This window comes from Entelurus aequoreus, linkage group LG08, assembly GCF_033978785.1.
Source record: "Entelurus aequoreus isolate RoL-2023_Sb linkage group LG08, RoL_Eaeq_v1.1, whole genome shotgun sequence".
NCBI lineage: Eukaryota > Metazoa > Chordata > Actinopteri > Syngnathiformes > Syngnathidae > Entelurus > Entelurus aequoreus.
In genome coordinates this window covers 22,179,819-22,199,859 of record NC_084738.1, presented here as the reverse complement: position 1 = coordinate 22,199,859, position 20,041 = coordinate 22,179,819, and the positions used below count along the sequence as shown (strand labels likewise).

General features: G+C 38.8%; 1 protein-coding gene and 1 long non-coding RNA gene across 5 annotated transcripts in view; one reads left to right on the top strand and one right to left on the bottom strand.

Annotated features, from left to right (window-relative positions):
- Nucleotides 1–190: 190 nt before the first annotated feature.
- Nucleotides 191–18,271, bottom strand: med24 (mediator complex subunit 24). 2 transcript variants are annotated; one of them, XM_062055986.1, is made up of 26 exons: nucleotides 18,116–18,271; nucleotides 17,765–17,902; nucleotides 17,613–17,695; nucleotides 17,499–17,537; nucleotides 15,758–15,831; nucleotides 15,459–15,679; nucleotides 15,202–15,313; nucleotides 14,978–15,128; nucleotides 14,579–14,692; nucleotides 14,362–14,415; nucleotides 13,141–13,223; nucleotides 12,909–12,995; nucleotides 12,634–12,745; nucleotides 12,151–12,293; nucleotides 10,598–10,635; nucleotides 10,426–10,508; nucleotides 9,022–9,200; nucleotides 7,994–8,093; nucleotides 7,596–7,771; nucleotides 7,109–7,373; nucleotides 6,586–6,767; nucleotides 6,412–6,505; nucleotides 6,188–6,287; nucleotides 4,124–4,204; nucleotides 3,510–3,658; nucleotides 191–404 (listed from the first exon to the last, which is right to left on the bottom strand). In XM_062055986.1, exons 2-26 carry the CDS (start codon nucleotides 17,892–17,894, stop codon nucleotides 288–290), a joined length of 2,967 nt encoding a protein of 988 aa, XP_061911970.1. In that variant the 5' UTR covers nucleotides 17,895–17,902; nucleotides 18,116–18,271; the 3' UTR covers nucleotides 191–287. The 2 variants fall into 2 exon arrangements, with proteins under 2 accessions (XP_061911970.1, XP_061911971.1); XM_062055987.1 differs by having other exon boundaries at nucleotides 12,634–12,733.
- LOC133655649 (uncharacterized) overlaps nucleotides 17,621–20,041 on the top strand; it is a 118,463-nt gene continuing 116,042 nt past the window's right edge. For all 3 annotated transcript variants that reach the window (XR_009827023.1, XR_009827024.1, XR_009827022.1), the window contains exon 1: nucleotides 17,621–17,730. This is a non-coding gene — a long non-coding RNA (uncharacterized LOC133655649). The remainder of the gene's footprint in view (nucleotides 17,731–20,041) is intronic.

Genomic DNA, 20,041 nt, shown 5'->3' with positions numbered 1-20,041 from the left:
TTCATAAACATTCCATCTCAGGTCAAACCGTGATTACTAACCAAACCAACGTATGTGCCTTACGACTACTGCTGAGAGGAAGTGACTACATGCGTCACTCCCAGGATGACCAAAGGCTCCCTCAGAGTCATGTGTTTGCCCCGCTAACATGTGACGCTGCACCTGACTCTAGGATAATGCAAACAATGCGTAACATGTATGAGAAACCCTTTATTACGGTTATCTTGATAAGGTATCAAAAAGTAGTTTACAAAGTTAAAAATGCCTCTACTCAGACAAATAAGATGTTACAAGGCAGCGATGGCTTTGGCCGCCACTCTTCTTCCCAGCGGCAGACTCAAGTCAGTGACGGCCAGAACCACTTTAGGTTTGGCAAGAGTGGGCAGCTTCACCAGTTCAGAGACCTGGAGGAGCAGTGAAAATAGAAATGAATGAATGAACGAACGAAAGCACTGTGTTGCACAACAATCAAAAAGCAAGTCATGTTTTATTTTGCAGAAGTTGACTCTGGAATCGGTTTTGAGGAATTTGGACATGTCCGCGCATGTAATTTACTGAGGACATACTCGAGCACACTAAGAAGATGGAATAAAGAAATATGTCAAAGTGGTCAGCATACATTTTGAACACTGAACTTTCGTTTCATGAGTGGGCATTTAAAAACTAAAAAAATTATAATTTAATTTTGAAATACAAAAAATGCAATAGAAAACAGTGTTCTTTTTTAGTGTCAAAGAGCAAGAACTATGAAAAAAAAAAAGATTTTGATTTTACATTTCATAAAACAAAAATGAAACGAAAAAACAGACAAAAAAAACAAATGTTTTCTCATACTCCGACAGCGGAACCAGAAGTTGCTACTTAAAGACATTAAAGACACACATTCTGTGTTTATATATAAAAACATTATGATTCATGATCACGTTCTGATGCAGAATACAACACCAGGCTGTTTGCCATCTTGTCTTTAAGTAGCAACTTCCGGATTAGGTGTAATATAAAAAATATGTTTTTGATAAGTTTTTTCGCTTCTGCTGACTGGTGATAATTTTTTTGGTATATAAAATATAAAATGAAAATAACAGATTTTTTTTAAATCTAGTTATTGCTTTTCAACATAAGAAAGCATTGTTTTTCAATTGTCATTTTTGTACAGTGGTACCTCAACTTTAAGAGTGGTTTTCGAAAGGAGCTGTCTCTCGGCTAATTGTTATGTGTTAAATTACAAGCAAAAATTTAAGTTACAAGCATTCCTGTCTTTAGTTGTTGTAGCCAATGTCACAGTGAACCCCGTAAGATCCGAACAAAACATCTGGTCTTACTCGCCAACATTGCTTAAAGCTAGAGATTGACATAACTTTGGTTTTACAAACATAGAAAGGAAGAAAGAGAGTGTGATGGACAATGCTGAGAAGAAGTGGATGATATTCATTAAATTAAAATAAAAAAATTATTAAAAACTGCTGACTTGGCAAAGCAATTAGAGCATACCACTGCAAGTCTCCACCATACATACTGAAGCAGAATGAGCATAACGCCAGCTAAGGATGTTAAAATCAATTCTAAACGGCGGACATTTATCCATGAAAATATGGAAACACTGCTGATGGTGTGTTTCATAAAGAATGAGATACTGTAGAAGTCCATTCTCCAAGTTAAATGCTGTATTTTTTTTCATAAAACTACTGTAGTTAGTACTACATTGTACTGTATTGTTTATATACAATATTTCTCATCCCAATTTTTTTTTTAAAGTCATGTTACATGTGGTGCTGTTAACTAAATTAATTTTAATCATTTTCAATGTGAGACACTGATTTGCGATACAAGTAATTTGAGTTAAGAGCTCCGTCACATAACCAATTAAGCTCCTAAAATTAGGTACTACTGAAATTCATAGTGAAATTCAGATTAACCAATCAATTTTTTACACATTTTATTCCACAATTATTTATTTTGTGTAAACCCTCAGTAATAAATAATATATATATATATATATATATATATATATATATATATATATATATATATATATATATATATATATATATATATATATATATATATATATATATATATATATATATATATAGCGGTACTGAAATAAATTATATTTCCAGTACAACTGTATACTGTAAATTAAATATAGACTGCCATAATCTAGGGTTATGTTAGAATAGAATAGAATAGTTTGTTAACATTGTATTAAATGTTAGATGATTTATGGTTGCCACTCTTGGTCTGTGCTTGATGACAAATAAAATCATTAGTAAATACTGAAAATAATACTATGGATAAAGCTACACAGATACAACATATAGCAGGTAAAATGTACAATTTTAAAGATAAAACAAATTGTAGGAATTTGTTTCAAAATTCAGTAATCTCACTTGGATTAGTTTGCGCTATGTGGGTGGTTTTCACTGCACTAATATTTGGCAACAAGGCAAGGAGCTGTGTGCGCATCTACATATCTAAACTCTTTGTGCAGGTCTGGATGTTTATTTGAATGTTTAACTATGTTAGAAGCAAAGGCGGGAATACTGTATTGTCACCTTTGGCGAGGCATGTTTTAAAGTGTTTAAAGCTTCACCTTTATAGTTTTAAAGCCAAAATACCTCTGTATTTCGTTTCACGCACCCTCTTTATTATTGCTGTTTTTTGCCATTCCTCCTCTTAACACTGTCTCTGATTGTATGCGCTCTGTGTGTGCGTGCTGACTCACTCAACATGCGCCTCGGCTCTGTACGTCACCGCCGCACGGCAGCATATGGGTGAAAAAAAGTATCTGTATTTTTCCAAGGCAGTATAGCAGTGAAATCAAGTGAAGTGAAGTAAATTATATTTACATAGCGCTTTTTTCTCGCGGCTCAAAGCGCTTTACATAGTGAAACCCATTATCTAAATCTTTGAACTACATTTAAACCAGTGTGGATGGCACTGGGAGCAGGTGGTTAAGTGTCTTGCTCAAGGACACAACGGGAAGGATTAGGATGGCGGAAGCGGGGATCGAACCTAGAAACCTCAAGTTGCTGGTACGGTCGCTCTACCAAACGAGCCACGCCGCCCGGTACCATTGTTAATTCATTAGTACCGCGGCACTTTATGAAAAAACTGTGTACCGTACAACCCTAGATAGCATATTTGGTAGTAATTCAAATCAAGCTCATTTGTCAATCAAGGTTGAATTTGTACTATCATTTTCTGTATATGTGCAACGTCTGTCTATTAGTATGTTGCTTCTCGTTCTAAATTGTTGGGCTTATTTAGAATCTGGTTTATTGGATCCAAATAAATGATTACTGCCTGTATTCTCACACCCATCACCATAAAGATACCACATACTTATAATCAGCAACATCAGGTACTCTTAAAACATATTCTTTAAAGTCAGCATCTTTTTGCAAGTAATTGCACTTCATTCAACTCTGTTCCAGTAAAGTCTGATGGAAGGGGTCCCACCCTTACCTCCCCTCCACCACCTGTCTGGCCTCTCCATCGTGACTCACCATTGTAAAGGGCATGAACTGCAGAATACTTCCCCGGCCTCCCGGCTCTAAGCATTCCACACACTCCTCCATGAAGCTGTGTACGAACTGGGTGTGAGGCCCCGCCATCTTGGAGCCCAGGATGGAGGAAATGAGCAGGAAAAGGTTTGCTGAGGAAAAGGAAACGGATACAATAAATTGTCGTGGTTGAAGTTACAATGAAGCACATCATACACTTTTCTATTTTGTTATGTACCCGCAACATTCCGTAACGTTATGTAATTCAATCCAAGCTCTGAAAATACTGATTTGTTTTATGGTAGTCATTTAAAAATGTGTTTATTATTGCGGTCGTTTGCAGTGGTGTAGGACTGCAGTGCATCATACAGAGAGGTGGATCACAAACAAAGTAATGTGATATAAAGCATCTTTTGTGCCAAATTTTGCATCATTTCCTGTGTTGCATTTTGCATAAAGTTGTACAGATAAAACATACAGAGTGGAAAAACAATCATTTGGTGACTCATTCAGTGGTGCAATCCCAATGACACTGGACTGAACATCGTTTGACTACGTAATAGTTCTACTCAAAAGGGAGGCGTTACAAATCAAGGCACAGGAAGTGGACGTCTCACCCAGGACGCGGTTGAGAGGGTCTCTCATATTGACAGTGTGGAGCTGTGAAGCTGACAGGGAGCTGCTCATTGATCGGTCCCCTTTGGGAAGAACAAAAACAAATGTTAACAGGAAAGTTAAATGGTCAAGTATTATGCTGTGGCCATCACACACTTGAGGTTATGAAAGTCTCGCAGGCTTCCTTCCGCTATGAACGATAATCTTTCATTCCAAAAATAGCCTCATGAGGAACATTTGAGCTTCATTTGAAAAATACAAGCTCATTGAAAAAACTTTACCAGAGTCATGGATCTGAGTAGCAAAAACTAAATAAAGGAGTATTCATTTCACTTTTTGATATAACTAAACTGATGGCTGTGACTCCCAAAATTAATTTCCTTGTAATAACATTTAATTATCAGGAACAAAAACCTTTCATAATGGAAATGTTTTGTAATGTATTATATTGTACTACACTTTCAAGGTCACAATAAATGCTCCAATTAACATCTAAAAAAACAAATGGCTGTAGGCAACCTCATGGTGTGGTGGTCATGGCTGACATTTGAAGTGTCATGAAGTGGTCAGCATCCACCTGCTTGAGTTACCTCTGCATGCACTTTATAAAGGTTGGATGTGTTACTCAGCTGTTAGTGTGACTCTCATGTGTATTACACTTGCCGTATTGTTTACAATGAAATCATTCAGAACATTCGTTCTCAGGACTGGACTGTGCACCTTACCTCCTTTTGCACTATTTATTTTCTTTCCTTCCTATGTTTTGCATATTTATAGACTGTCGCACTGATACTGGAGTTGCTTTTAATCTCATTGTACCTGCGTATAGTGACAATAAAAGGCATTCTATTCTATTCTATTAGTGGTATTAATGCTGAGCAGTTTGATCCTTACTGCCATTACAACAATGGTTCCGTTGCGTTGTGCAATATACTTATGTTACACTTATAGTTACAGATGACCCAGTATCGATCAGGATTGGATTGGATGCCAATATCTGCCTTTTTTAACTGATCAGCGAGCGGCTGATGAGCTGCCGGGCTCAGCCAATCTTTAACAAAGCTGTGTCCCAGTGTTTATATGGCTAAAGACTAAACTTGCGTAAAAGATTCCTTCAAAAAGGGTCGCACATTCAGGGACACACAATTACATTTCAATATTCCTTGTTACACACATGCAGGAGTTGCAAAAATTCTAAGAGGGTGCATGTCTTGCCAATTTGAGAGCAAGCTGCAACGAAGACGTTGTCTATTTCACAGTGCGAAGCTGCTTCTATGACACTTATCCTCACCACCATGGCGGAAAATAATTATTTTCCAAGTTTCCAAGGAATAAAGGAAAAGAAGTGGACGACACAAGAAGCTAACCGATAAAGCTTCAATGTGAAAAAATGGGTGATCATTTCAGACGTCGATACCTAGAATGATATCAGTATAAAAAAAACCATACTAAAATGATTAGGTCGATATTTTTCTTATTATTCTAAAATCAGTTTTTATTATTGTTTACAAACTCAGGAAATAAGTATATGGATACAGGAAAGCGTTGAAGGCAAGACTCAAATCATTTAAATGGGAGCCAATAGTAGTTTTTTCTTTTGTTTAGTTATTATGCAGAAGTAAACTTTTTTTTTTATTTTTTTTTTTATTTTTTTTTTTTAATTGTATGTAGAATTCAATACCACACATGTATGCATTCATGTATGACTTACTGTATAACAATAACAGCAAATTCAAAATTTAATAAGATAAGCTTTATAAAAATGTGTTGTGTTTACTTGCAAAAAACATCTATTGTCAAAGTATAATCTATAGTATAATATATATAATCTATTGTCAAAGTATAGGATCGAGACTCAAAATTGGTTGGGATCTGAGGCCAAAAATGTTGATTGAAACATCACTACCTGTAAGAAATGAGCATGTAGTCATAAGAGAGCTGTGCTTTCTTTTCCACTTTCTCATGCACTTTGGATTATTATTCAGGTTATGTAAATTAGGTAATTATGCATAATACATTTTCAAATTTCAAATACTTCTTTGAAACATGGCTATTTATAGACTAACCTGGACTGGGGAGTGCTACAGGCTCATCCTCATTGGAGCTGAGGAGACGCATGAGCTTGGAGGGTTGAGTGTCGTCCAAAGGAAAGAGGCTGTTATAGTCCTGCAACCCAAAAGTAAACACGGTTGACACAACTCATATTATATAAAAGAGTAAAGTTCCGCATTTTAATAAATACAACCAGGAGGGTGTTAAGGATTAATAAAGTATTTGGATTTTAATTTACCTCTATATCTTCTCGCTGCCTTCTACGTTGATGAGCTGAAAACAAACCTTTGTGGTGGGACAAGTAGGAGCTGAGAGCGCACCACACTGACAATCTGAGGTGTCAACAAAAGGAAGGTGAACTAAATACTAATAAATAATTTAAAAAAAACATTAGTATTAGTGTCTTTCATACTTTGCCAATGCTTTGCCAGGTGGGTCTACCAGGCTGTGCCAGTGGGCGGAGTCAGTGAGCAGGTTTGGCACGATTGTGCCCAGCAAGGTGAGGGTGATCTGCTGACTGTCCAGACAGAAGATACTGTAAAGCAACTCCACCACCCGATTGGCCCACTCCTGCCGGGTCTCCTTGAGCAGCTCCTAAGATTAGATGCGGTTTCCTCATTACACACACAAATACGACTGCTGGCTATATTTACCCCCACCAAGCTCAAATCAGTGGGTGGAAGGTGTTTGATAGCCATTTTGTGTTGGTTACTTAATAGGCTCACACAATATTCACATGTCAACATGACAGTCCACTTGGATCGGGATCAAGATGGTGCTATGGTGAACAACTGAAGTTCAACAATATTGCTCAGCATGTCATGCTCTTCATGTTCCGCCTCTAATAAATAACATACGAGTATTTAAATGTGTCTCCAAAATCGAGCTTGGAGTGTCAAAAGTGTCACAGTGAAACAAGTGTTTTAGCCCCCTACCTTGACTAAAGTATTAGTAAACCAGAAAACCCCTCCCATGTTGAGGAGACTCTGAAAGAGATGCAGCGCTCGGCTGTCGACCCAGCCTTTACGCAGCACCGTCTGGAACTGTTTGGTGAGTGCGGCCTGAATGGGCTCCTTGGCTGGAAGCAGGTTGCGGTAAGGTATGGGCTCCTGGCCCTCCAACTGGGACCGCAGAACCGCACCCGTTTGTTGGAAAACGTCGGCACACATGTGCTCTATGATGGAGCTCATTATTATCACACTGGTGAAAAACATGAGGGGGGAGAGGGTTACATAGACTTGTGTACCAAAATATAAGGTACACATGCAAGAGCTGCATTTAAATCATATGCCTTTACAAAGTTAATGCTTAGCTGGGGTACCCAATAGTGTCAGGCAGGCAGAGTATGTGCAATATGACTAATGATGGCTGCGTAAATGAGCAGTGACAATGTGAACGTATAGAAATTTAAGGTGTTTGTACCGTTCAGTGTAAAACTGCAGCGTGTTCTCTCCGTAGAGTGGCGTGACAAGCTGTTTAATCATAGTCTGAGGCTTCTCACGCTCATCCCGCCCCAGCATCCTGACGTGGGCTACCAGCCACGCCACCGCACATATGGCCATGCTGCACACTTTGCCCTTGATGTTGTCAGTGATCTTCTGCACTCAAGAGTCGAAAAAGAGGAAGGGTAAATGAAAAGGGAAAAAAGCGTGACTAAAAAATCCGCGTTGCACCACATCAAAACTTCAATGGAAGAAAGGAAACAGAGACACTATTTCTACAATAGTGTGTTGCCACACGGTTACTCCTTGCTTTCCAAAGAATGTCACGCTAACTTGAACAAGGAGTTAAATAAGAAAATGAGAGAAAATCAGACGAACCTGCACCGCCTCTACAGACAGAACGCCGTTTTCCCATGCATTTAGAACTTCCAAGATGGCCGCTGGGGTGCTGAGGCAGATTTCGTGCCATTTCACTTGACTGTCAACAGACAACAGACCAATGTTTGGAGTAAATTGTAATAAAATTGTTGCGCAATATGCAATATAAATTTGGCCAACTATAGAGCTTTTAATACTATCGTCATATTCTGATAATGCATGTTTGTGACAAATTCTAGCGGTGTCCCGCTAATTTGGCCGCAACAAACCAAAGACCACATGCTCAACGCTCTGTAGCATTCTAGCTAGCGGCAAATGTCCCTCCACGGTGCAAAGACACTTAAGTCAGCTATGCTCGCCTCCATGGCGTCAAACAAAGTAAGTTTCTTGCAAGAAACGGACATTATCACTGGAGTATTAGGAATAGCTATACATGCTTAATCACACACTGTAGGAGGATATGATAACCGCAAGATATAGCTCTCAAATGTAAACAAATGTGGCCAGATCAATAAAAATATTGACAGTAATGATACAGACTATCAGTAAATGGTTGATACTACAGTGGTTAGATCGATATTTTTTGTCATCAAAAATCTGTTGTCTTATTTGTTATTGTTTACAAACAACGTAAATAAGTCCCTGGACACAATAGGGATTTTAAGGGGAAAACAAACTAAGGATTTAAATCGGATCCAATTGTAGAAATTAATTGTATTATTTAATCAATATTGTTACACCACCATCCTGTGTTTTTGTCTGATTATAATTGTGGTTAAAAATGTCAAGTATTAGTGTCAGCATTGGTATGAATAATACTGCCCCCGTAACTACTTATTACCAAATTTGTACCATTGCCCAAAACTAATGTGAAGTAGCCAAACAACAGAAGAATAAGTGCTTATAACATTTTAACAAAAGTGTAGATAGAACCATGTTATAACCTTTCCCTAATAAATACGTGGATGACCGGCTAAATTATTTCAATGGATGATTATTTAGGCTTAATGAAGAACTTTGCCACTTACACTAGCTTCATTTCTGAAGAATTGTTTAGCAGGGTCACCAGACTCTCTACTTTACCAGGCTCGGGCCTGAAGCAGGGGTGGTCCGGGTTCAGAATCTTCCCCTCTTCAGGCATACACGTTTTCAGCCATGTTTCAAAAAAGGGCGTCTCCCCTGAGGGACTTGGGTCAGACAGGACGACCTGTTGATGGGAGACAGACATGAGGATGATTCAGCTAGTCACAATGTTCGCTGCAGGCAGAAATAATGAGGAAAATGTGAGCGATGCCATCTTGTGGCAGTGCAATGATATGCCCTAAAAGACTATGGCCCTAATCTACGAAAGGTTTGTGTATTAAATGGTAAATGGTCTGTACTGATATAGTGCTTTACTATACCTTGAAAGATACTCAAAGTGCTTTACATTATGCATCACATTCACCCCTTACACACGTGGAAACATGATAGCCCACGAAAAGTTAATCTATTAAGCTTTTACGCAGAGGATTGTCTTTTAAGTGAGAGAAAATAAGGCGTGTTTTGCATCGTTTTACAGCATGTCTAGAAAGGATGTGCAAACTGGCAGTTGCACAGAAATCGCTGTGAGAAAGGAGGCGTCCTATGTATGCTTGTCAACATATATGGACTGTCAAAAATAAAAAATATTAGACGCTGTCTATTCAGCAGTATAATTTCATCATTTTATAGCTGCTGTATGACTTGAGGGGCTGATTAAAACAAATTAAATTGATGCCTTTTGGTGTATGCTGGAGTTTTATATTGACGTTCGTTATTAACATGTATGAAACAAACTGTAGAAAATAGATGGATGGATGAAAAAACTTCCTGCAAAAAGCATTTTCTTGTCAATGTAACTTTTCAGCGCATGCTCGCAGCTACTGCAAGCATCTCCCATAGCGCATTTTCAGTGTGTTGAGAAAATGCCCCAAAAAAGTGGTACATAGATGTCTACTGCATGTTTCAAAACATAACAAAATGCCTCAGGTAGGAGCCTGATAATATGAATGTGCAGTAAATGAGTGTCTCCATTGTGAAAGCTGCATAGTACATGTAAAAACCTCATTTATATAGGGCGGTCTGCACCAGTTAGCAACTGTACAAGCAGTCTTAGTAGATCACACGCCCACTAACAGTACATGCTGTTTAGCGCATGGTATTCAAATCTTAGTAGACCAGGCCCTATATATTTGCATCCGAAAATTACACATGTTAGGCTCCTTGGAGAATGTTCATGATTGTCTATGTGGGTGAATGGTTGTTTTGTTTATATTTGCTCTGCAACGAATGAAAACTAATAACTAAGGTGTACCCTGCCTCGTGCCCTATGTCAGCTGAGATAGGCTCCAGCTCAACCACGACCACAATGAGGACAAGCAGTATAGAAAATGATAAAGTGAATGGCTGACCTCAGAGCCGTATGTTTGCACCACGTGACAAAGCATCAGGAAGGAGATGTCAAACAACAAGGCCCGGACAGGAGCAGACTTAGCTGAGGAAGATGAGGGAAAGCCTCAATGTTAGCGCCCAACACAATAAACAGATAATGAATAATATACTTGAACATTGTATTGTACTCACATCCTTCACCACTGATGTGTTTGGGAAACTCATTAAGCCTGCCAATAAAACAATATGTTATTAACCAGTTGTGTATACATTCCACAGCAGGGGTCCGCAACCTTTACTATCAAGAGACATTTTTCTGCCTCTTTCACTAAAGAAAAATTGTATAAAGCCAAAAATTTGACACAACTTATAAACTTTTTTATTTTTATTTTACAAGAAATGTAATCCGTCCAGGTGAAATTTAACTCTTTTTACCTATAAGATTTTTCTGTTTTGGCAAGTATAGCTGGTATTCCGACATGTGACTTCTTCCTGGAAGTGAAAACTAGTGGCGGTCGACCAAGCTAAGATGGCTGTTGTACAGCATGCAGCGTGCGAACTATCGGAGTACAAAATCTTCTTGTAAAAAGAAGATATGAGCAAAAAATCCAATTGTGCACTGGAATGCATCCCTATACTTGATCAAAAAAAGATTTGTCGAGTGATATCAAGGATTACGTCGGTCGCGTTCCCAGACATATCAAACGATTGTGCTCCAGACGCCAGTCTACACGACAAAACAGATGGAAACTTGGGAAAGCATGGAGGTCTACAACTACTTTGTGTGTGGCTGGGTTAAGGAAATTGGTATCAAGACTCTCCTGGTCTGGCATCGTTTTTGCTCGGGTAAGGTTACATTTCATGATTTAAATTCACTTCTACTGCCATGTATGTTGCTGTAGCACGCGCCGTTTACGAGTAGCCTAGACGGGGTAACCGTCTTTATCAAAATATAACTACAGTATATAGACGTCAACATTGCGTATGAATGGTAAAAGCTTAACTTTTTCAGGTTTTGCTCACATTTGCTTTTCTTTTTTATTTAGACACCCCAAGTTGGTGCTTTTCAAAACTCTAGTAGCAAACATGTGTTTAAGAAATACAAAATAATATTTAAATGGGAATTATTAACCGTTAAAAGTATATCAAACAAACCTTTAATGAAGTGATCACTGCAAACTTATGCATTCTTCAACTCTGCTCCCTTTTGGACTGGAGTTTCTCGTCGTCGTTTCCCCAAATCTTGCACCTTTCCGCCCTTTTCTATAACCTCTTGAGGAATTCTAAAGAAATGTTTATCCTTTTCTGCGATTCGAACGGTTCGTAAAGCCGGAAACAACAAGTATAGGGCATTTTTTCTTCGAGAAAGGCTAAATGGCGCCTCGTACCCATTGAAAACAGAGCTAGCTTGACCACCACCAGTATTCATTGGGCGGGACGTGAGCCTGACGTGACGCCATTAACATCCCAGCAATTCATGGTTCAATTAGCCAGGGGTTGCACACTCGAAAAGCTGAACTGAACACACAGGCTTCCAGTCTCTTTTAATCGCCTTCAATTGCGCCTCAGGACTCAGCCTGTTTACATTCACGGCCTCACAGACAGTTGGAAATGATAGAACGCTATTTAAAAATTATAACTTTTCGCACTTCGGGGTTTAAAAAATTATCTGAAAGAGCCACAACAAGGAGGCAGAAGAGCAGGAGGTAGCCTCAGAACCACGGATGTCTGGTGTGGATACTAACTTGATAAACTTGCTGGCAAATGACTTGAGTTTCCCTGTGGCAGCTGCGGCGGCCAATAGCAGATCCAAGCTCTTCCCAGACAACATGTGACCAAGAACACCCAGAAGCCCCTCGGGAGACTTGGAGTGATCTGCGTCTACTGTCTAGTGGGCCAAGCAGAAGGTTTTAGGTTCATTTATGTTATCAAATTAGTGATCAGACAAAGGAGAGAATAAAAAATAGGGCAAACTCAAGCTACTTTCTTTATAGCAGTTGTATGTCAGCATCACATGTTTTGATAAACACTCGAGGCTTTAATCTACAATTCAATCAATGGTACTTTAACAGATGGTGATGTTATGAAAGCACTTTTAACACAAAAAGCATACATTCCAAATAATGCTACATAATTTTTTGTGGTTTAAGTACATGAATATAACTACAGCATGTACCTGTATGTATTTGGTGCTGATTAAAGAGATTGTAATGGTATCTGGTGTGTACCTTAAGAATATTGGTCACAGTAGGCTCAGCTCGAAGGATGAGACCCGGGTTGGGTTGGATATTGGCATTTTCTGCGGTTTTTAGTTTTGGGGCGTACTTCCTGTGCTCAGTCCTAAATCAAAGGTGCAGGGGATGGGAGGAAAGGAAAGGTGGGGAAAGAGAGAAGGAGCAAAAAAACAGGTGGGAAACACAGAGGGTGTGATACTGCATGAATACAATGAGATCTAATTGTATTTTATTGGGCAATGTTAGTGAATCGGAGCAGGAAAATGTACCGTTTTGTCGTGAGGATCTCTGTGTTTGATTCCGACAGCAGGCCTAGCTTGTTACACTCTTGTAGCAGCATGCCCAAGCAGTCACAGCTAGGAGGAAACACATTTATTATTTATCAAACAGTGCTTTCTCATGGGACTACAGCAGTGGCACTCAATTAAAGTAAAAGGTCTGCATTCAGATCTCTTACATCCAGCAATTAATATAGTCGTAAGAGAATTGTGGCATACTCACTTGCATCTTTGATCAGCTTTGTCCAACAGTGGCGTCAGTTTGAGTAGGTACTGAAAGGCAACATTCACATCCTCCGTGAAGTCCTGTAAGATGTAAGTTGTATTCAGTCCTGGACTTTTGAACGGAAGTAAACGAAGTGGTGGGTTACCAAACCAACATGGCTACTGTGCAGCAATCAGAGTGCAAACAATATGAGAACGCAGGGGGCCTAGATCTTACCACTAAAAGCAGATATGAGAAAAAAATGCAACCTATGCAATGGAATCTATCCCTATACATTATCAAAAAAATATTTTTTAAGTGATATAAAGGATTATCTGTCGGCCGTGTTCCCAGACATATCATATATACATATCTACAGCTGTCATTCTACACAACAAAACAGAGGAAAACTTTGAAAACCTCACAGGTTAATAACTTCTTGTGTGTGGCTGGGTCGAGGAAACATGTATTAAGATTCTCCCGGATGAAACATGCATTGTTTTTGCTCAGGTAAGGTTGCTATTCATGATTTAACTTTGCCTCTATAGCCATTTTTGTTGCCTTATTGTTATTGCAGACGCCGTTACGAGTATGAGTGTTTTTCCCTATCTTTATCAAAATACAACTGTAGATCTCAACATTGTGTATGTGCTGAAAGCTTAATTTATGATTGCTGCCTTTAGTAAAAGCTTAAGTATTTTAAGTTTTGATATTTATTTTATTGAGACTCGCCAAGTTTTTGCTTTACAAAACACTCGTAGCAAAAATATGTTTTAAGAACTCCAAAACAAAATAAAATACAAATATATCAAGACAATACCTAAATGGGAAACATTAAACATTACAATTATATCAAACAAACCTTTAACGAAGCGATCTCTGCAAACTTATGCGTTCTTCGACTCGGTCTTCTTGGACTGGAGTGCGTGCCTCTTTTTTCGTTGTCTTTCGTAAAATCTTAACACCTTTCGCCCTTCCTGATTACCTCTCGAGGAACTCTGAAGAAAGTTTTATTCTTTTCGCAATTGGAACGTTTCCAACAGCCAAAAACCAACACAAGCATAGGGCATTTTTCTTTGAGAAAGCCAAATACCACCCAGAACGATTGGACAACAAACGCTCGCTGGCCCACCACTTCGAGCCTCACATTGTTAATAAGCCAGACGTGACGACATCAGGTGAATACAACCTACTGCCATGTTTAAAATGCCAAGACTAAATAAAAAAGACTTGTTTCACCTGTGCTTTGTCACCCTGAGGATAGTTCTTCAGCCGCAGCAATACTTGTGGAATCTAAAAAGGTGAAATTTAAGACAGTGAATGTGTGTCTATATGATAATGGGGGAGCTTGAAATCCTATTATACACTCATTTAAAGATTTACACTCAGGCCCTATGAGGGAATTTATCTGTGTTTGCTAAACATATAAAAGCCTCGCCAACAAAGGAATTTTGACCTTAAGGAATGTGAAAGCAGTCCATTTGAGCTCTTCAGTACCCTCTGGAGATTCGATGAGTCCGGTAAAACAAGCTTTCCATATCTCCAGCACAAAAAGAGATGTAGGGATTCTCTGTGGAGGAAGAGGATTTTAGAAAATGGCAGATGTAATTTAAAAAAAATTGTAAAAGGCTTGTTTTCATAATACACAAATTTTAAAAAAGCATCACTTTTTTGCCAACTATATAACAACATTGATATCAAGAACTATAAATATTAATAATTTTTTATTATTAATAATGAATTAATTCATTTTGAAATGAAATATAGCAAAATATATCAAACATTTTAAAATATATATTAAAACTAAAGTTGTTATGAGTACATAATTTGTAATATTTTTTAATAAATTGGTTACCTGCATTCTCTTCATCATTATCAGCTGCTCAACCATCGGCTGTGTCTCCCCTGTCAAATTCATGGTCCCCTCCAGCATAATGAAGGCATGGATTGATGGAAAGGAGGTGTGGGACGGTGCTTCACACTGCACAGACAGCATCAGTGGGATGCTGAAGAACGAAGAACAGGTTGAATAACTTTAATGTAAAAACATGCAAAAGATAAATTGCAAGAGATGCGTACCCTTTAACCAGTGTCAAGCTTTCCTTCAATTTAGTCTTTAGTGTTCGGTTAGATACATAACAGACGCTTTCACTCACTCTAAGCATAGCTTGCTCGACGTTGCTCCAGGAACCTTTGGAGGAAATTGGGAGCATCAACACTGACAAAGCATTTCTGATACTACATCGCAAAGCTACGACCTCTTTCATCATGGTTTGCATGGAGAGAAACTCTGGTATTTTGCAAAATTGACTCAAGAGTGTGTAGAAATCACACACCTTGATCTTCCAGCCTAGCAATGTGCACTAGGGCTCTGTTCTTGGGGCTGCTGATGAGTTTGTGCAGCCTTTCTCGGCACTCTGACAAACAGGTCTCTGTGCTGCTATTCGGGCCCAGTTCCAACCTTTCACAGTACCACGCACAGCCCTGCAGCAGCCAGACCACCACTCCAAGCAAAGCACGACACAGTCCGATGCATTCCTCGGCTTTCCCGTGACAGCTTCAAAGAGTCAAGTAAATGCAATTGAACGAAATATATATATTACATTTCATAAGTAGCTGTTAGAAACTGGCTTACATGAGACGATGACAGAACATGTCCATTATCTCCAGGAGGGATTTCACACATAGATCCCGTGAAAAATCATCAAACTACAACGAGAGATTTACAGGCATTTAAAGAAGAACCACACTTTTGATTTTTATGTTACTTATCATTCACAATCCCTATGTAAGACAAGAACATATATGTTTTCTTTTTTTATGCATTTTAATTCTTAAATATGGTAAGTATGAGGTGGCTAACAATTCAGCTAATGGGAGTACACTATTCTGCCTACAAAGCTCTCTAAAATAAAACATCCGAAAACCACACAAAATACTCCATTTACATTTCGTCACCTGAATATTAACCAAGGATTAGCGATATTGTTATTATAACCGCTAACAGAGACAAACTTTTTTCAGCGGCGCCGTGATCGAGAACTAACTAGCTTGTGCTGCTACAGTATTGAGATACTGAGCTGGTGAAAGTTAATTCTAGATTATAAATCATGCCTTTCACCTGTATGGTAGTAGGAAGTGGCCATAAATTGAGAAGTTGGCCAACTTTGAAATTCAATTTATACCTGGCGATGGCAATAAAGACATAAAAAAATGCTTGTTTGTTTTTTTAAACCTGCATGAGGATCATGATGAATTCTTCATCTAAGCGGAACAATATAAACGTCCCATCAGTCAGCATTCCAGCAGAAATTGTATCGATTGATTGAAACTTTTATTAGTAGATTGCACAGTACAGTACATATTCCGTACAATTGACCACTAAATGGTAACACCCGAATAAGTTTTTCAACTTGTTTAAGTCGTGGTCCACGTTAATCAATTCATGGTACAGTAAGAGATTGCTTAATTACTGCTGCATGATGCTTAGTGTTTCAGTAAAGTTGAATCTGTTAAGCACACTGCTTCTAAAACTTGTAGCTATGATAAATGATTAATGGGTTATACTTGTATAGCGCTTTTCTACCTTCAAGGTACTCAAAGCGCTTTGACAGTATTTCCACATTCACCCATACATTCACACACTGATGGCGGGAGCTGCCATGCAAGGCGCTAACCAGCAGCCATCAGGGGCAAAGGGTGAAGTGTCTTGCCCAAGGACACAACAGACGTAACTAGGATGGTAGAAGGCGGGGATTGAACCCCAGTAACCAGCAACCCTCCGATTGCTGGCACAGCCACTCTACCAACTTCACCACGCTCATCCTCATTACATTCAAAGTAGTCTTTATTGTCTCTCACAAAGTCTGCTATGAGTAGTAGGTTTGTTGTTGTTGAAGGGGAAAGCGAATGTCGTGATTAATCTGTGAAATTAATACGCCGCCATATGCTTAAAATAAGAAAAATATGTAATTAAAAGTTATTATGATTGTGCATTTTTTACATTACATATATACTTACAGCGTGTATATTAAACGATGATGGAGGCTTTTGGGATTCCCATGCTGACTTTTGCTTGCATTTATTTACAATTTAGAAATTAGAATACATGTTATGTTCTATTTATTTTATTTATTTATTTTTAATCATGCTCTGTTTGTGTTGTGCTGTGTTTGCTCGGTTCTCGTACTATCTTTTAACCTGCCCATTGTACAGCACTTTGGCTAACCCCTGTGGTAAATTTTAAATGTGCTTTATTAATCAAGTTGATTTGATAAGATTAATAAAGATTGTGAATGATAGACAAAGTTCCAAATACAAATACAGTTCCTCTTTACCATATTGCATAACATTTTATTTTATAATTATGATGTTACCTTGCAAATGGCTACAAGCACGCTTGAATAAGACACCATCTGAAAACAGGCAGTGACAATCATGGTCAAAAAGTGTAAAAGTCTTATTTTTTTTTGGAACGTTTTTTCTCCTACCTGGGAACCAATGGCATATTTGAGATAAGACAAGATAAGTGGGTTGGGAGAGGGACCGATCATCGCCTGTTCCATTAACGCCTCTGAAAGACAGACAAAGAAACCATATGAAATACAGGTAAATCAAATACTATAACAATGGTGGCTCTAACCTGCGAGATTAAGATACTCCCATGTTGCTCCTTTTGGAAAGTTCTTTTTGATATTAACAGCCCACTGGTAGTCGCTCCACCGCTCCTTCCAAGCCTGCAGAATCGCTTGTTTCAAGTTGACGACCTTCATTTTTCACTCTTTAAAAAAAGTATGCACAAAGTGGTATAGACAATTGTAAGGGGGTGGCAGGGTAGTTCTAGTGTCCTATGTTTGTTTCAATAGGCTTCTCATGCTAGCCATCGGGTCGCGACACTCTCCTGATTTCGTAGTGTATATTGACAGGTATGGAAGAATATTAGGAGGGAAAAAAAACATTCGCTCACAATCTGTGTCCCAGATTTGTTATTTACCTGGCTTTGAATCACGTTAAATTGGTAACATGTAAGTAATTATAGCAGTGGTCATTATTTTTCCTCAGCAGCCGAGAACATACGACGCCATTTTGCTTTCAATGAGGCAAACTTTCATTGGTGGTCAGAGGTTGAGCGTGCCAGTATCCTCTCCACTGATTGGATAGTTCGAAGACAATTGAAGCGTAATTATTAGTACGTCCATACGGTGTCGCTCTTCATCATTGTCAAAACTTAACATTGTTAAATTGGGGGAGGCATACGATAAAATCGCATTTAACTTGAAATTTAACAAGAAAAGACCCAACGTGTATTTAGATAATATGTTTGGCCATGAATTGGGTTTTATACTGAGAAATTGTGGGGGTTTTTTGCATGCCAGCTAACACTACTACACTTTCACTATATTGTCAAACGTATTTGGCCACCTGCCTTGTCTCACATATGAACTTGAAGTGCCATCCCATTCCTAACCCATATGATGTCAGTCCACCTTTTGCAGCTGTAATTAGCTTAAACTCTTCTGGGAAGGCTGTCCACAAGGTTGCGGAGTATGTTTATAGGAATTTTAGACCATTCTTCCAAAAGCGCATTGGTGAGGTCACACACTGATGTTGGTCGAGAAGGCCTGGCTCTCAGTGTCCGTTCTAATTCATCCAGAGGTGTTCTATCGGGTTCAGGTCAGGACTCTGTGCAGGCCAGTCAAATTAATCCACACCAGACTCTGTCATCCATGTCTTTATGGAACTTGCTTTGTGAACTGGTGCACAGTCATGTTAAAAGAGGAAGGGGCCCGCTTCAAACTGTTCCCACAAGTTTGGGAGCATGGAATTGTCCAAAATGTTTTGTTAAACGGGGAGGGGGTGTCGCACTAATATACAATGAAAACTTTAATCTTACACCTATCGTAAATAATAAATATAACTCATTTGAGGTGCTCACTATGAGGTTTGTCACACCACTGCCTCTCCACCTGGCTGTTATCTACCGCCCCCCTGGGCCCTATTCGGACTTTATCAGTGAATTCTCAGAGTTTGTTGCTGATCTAGTGACGCACGCCGACAATATAATCATAATGGGGGACTTTAATATCCATATGAATACCCCATCGGACCCTCTGTGCGTGGCGCTCCAGACTATAATTGATAGCTGTAGTCTTACACAAATAATAAATGAACCCACGCATCGCAACGGTAATACGATAGATCTAGTGCTTGTCAGGGGTGTCACCACCTCTAAAGTTACGATACTCCCGTACACTAAAGTAATGTCCGATCATTACCTTATAAAATTCGAAGTTCTGACTCATTGTCAACAAACTAATAATAATAATAATAACTACTATAGCAGCCGCAACATTAATGCTGCCACAACGACGACTCTTGCTGACCTACTGCCTTCTGTAATGGCACCATTCCCAAATTATGTGGGCTCTATTGATAACCTCACTAACAACTTTAACGACGCCCTGCGCGACACCATTGATAAAGTGTAGCACCGCTAAAGCTAAAAAGGGCCCCTAAAAGGCGTACCCCATGGTTTACAGAAGAAACTAAAGCCCAGAAATGATCATGTAGAAAGCTGGAACGCAAATGGCGTGCGACTAAACTTGAGGTTTTCCATCAAGCTTGGAGTGATAGTTTAATAACTTATAAACGCATGCTTATCTCAGCTAAAGCTAAATATTACTCAAATCTCATCCACCTCAACAAAAATGATCCTAAATTTTTGTTTAGTACAGTAGCATCGCTAACCCAACAAGGGACTCCTCCCAGTAGCTCCACCCACTCAGCAGATGACTTTATGAATTTCTTTAATAAGAAAATTGAACTCATTAGAAAAGAGATTAAAGACAATGCATCTCAGCTACAACTGGGTTCTATTAACACAAATACGACTGCATATACGACGGACACTGCCCTCCAA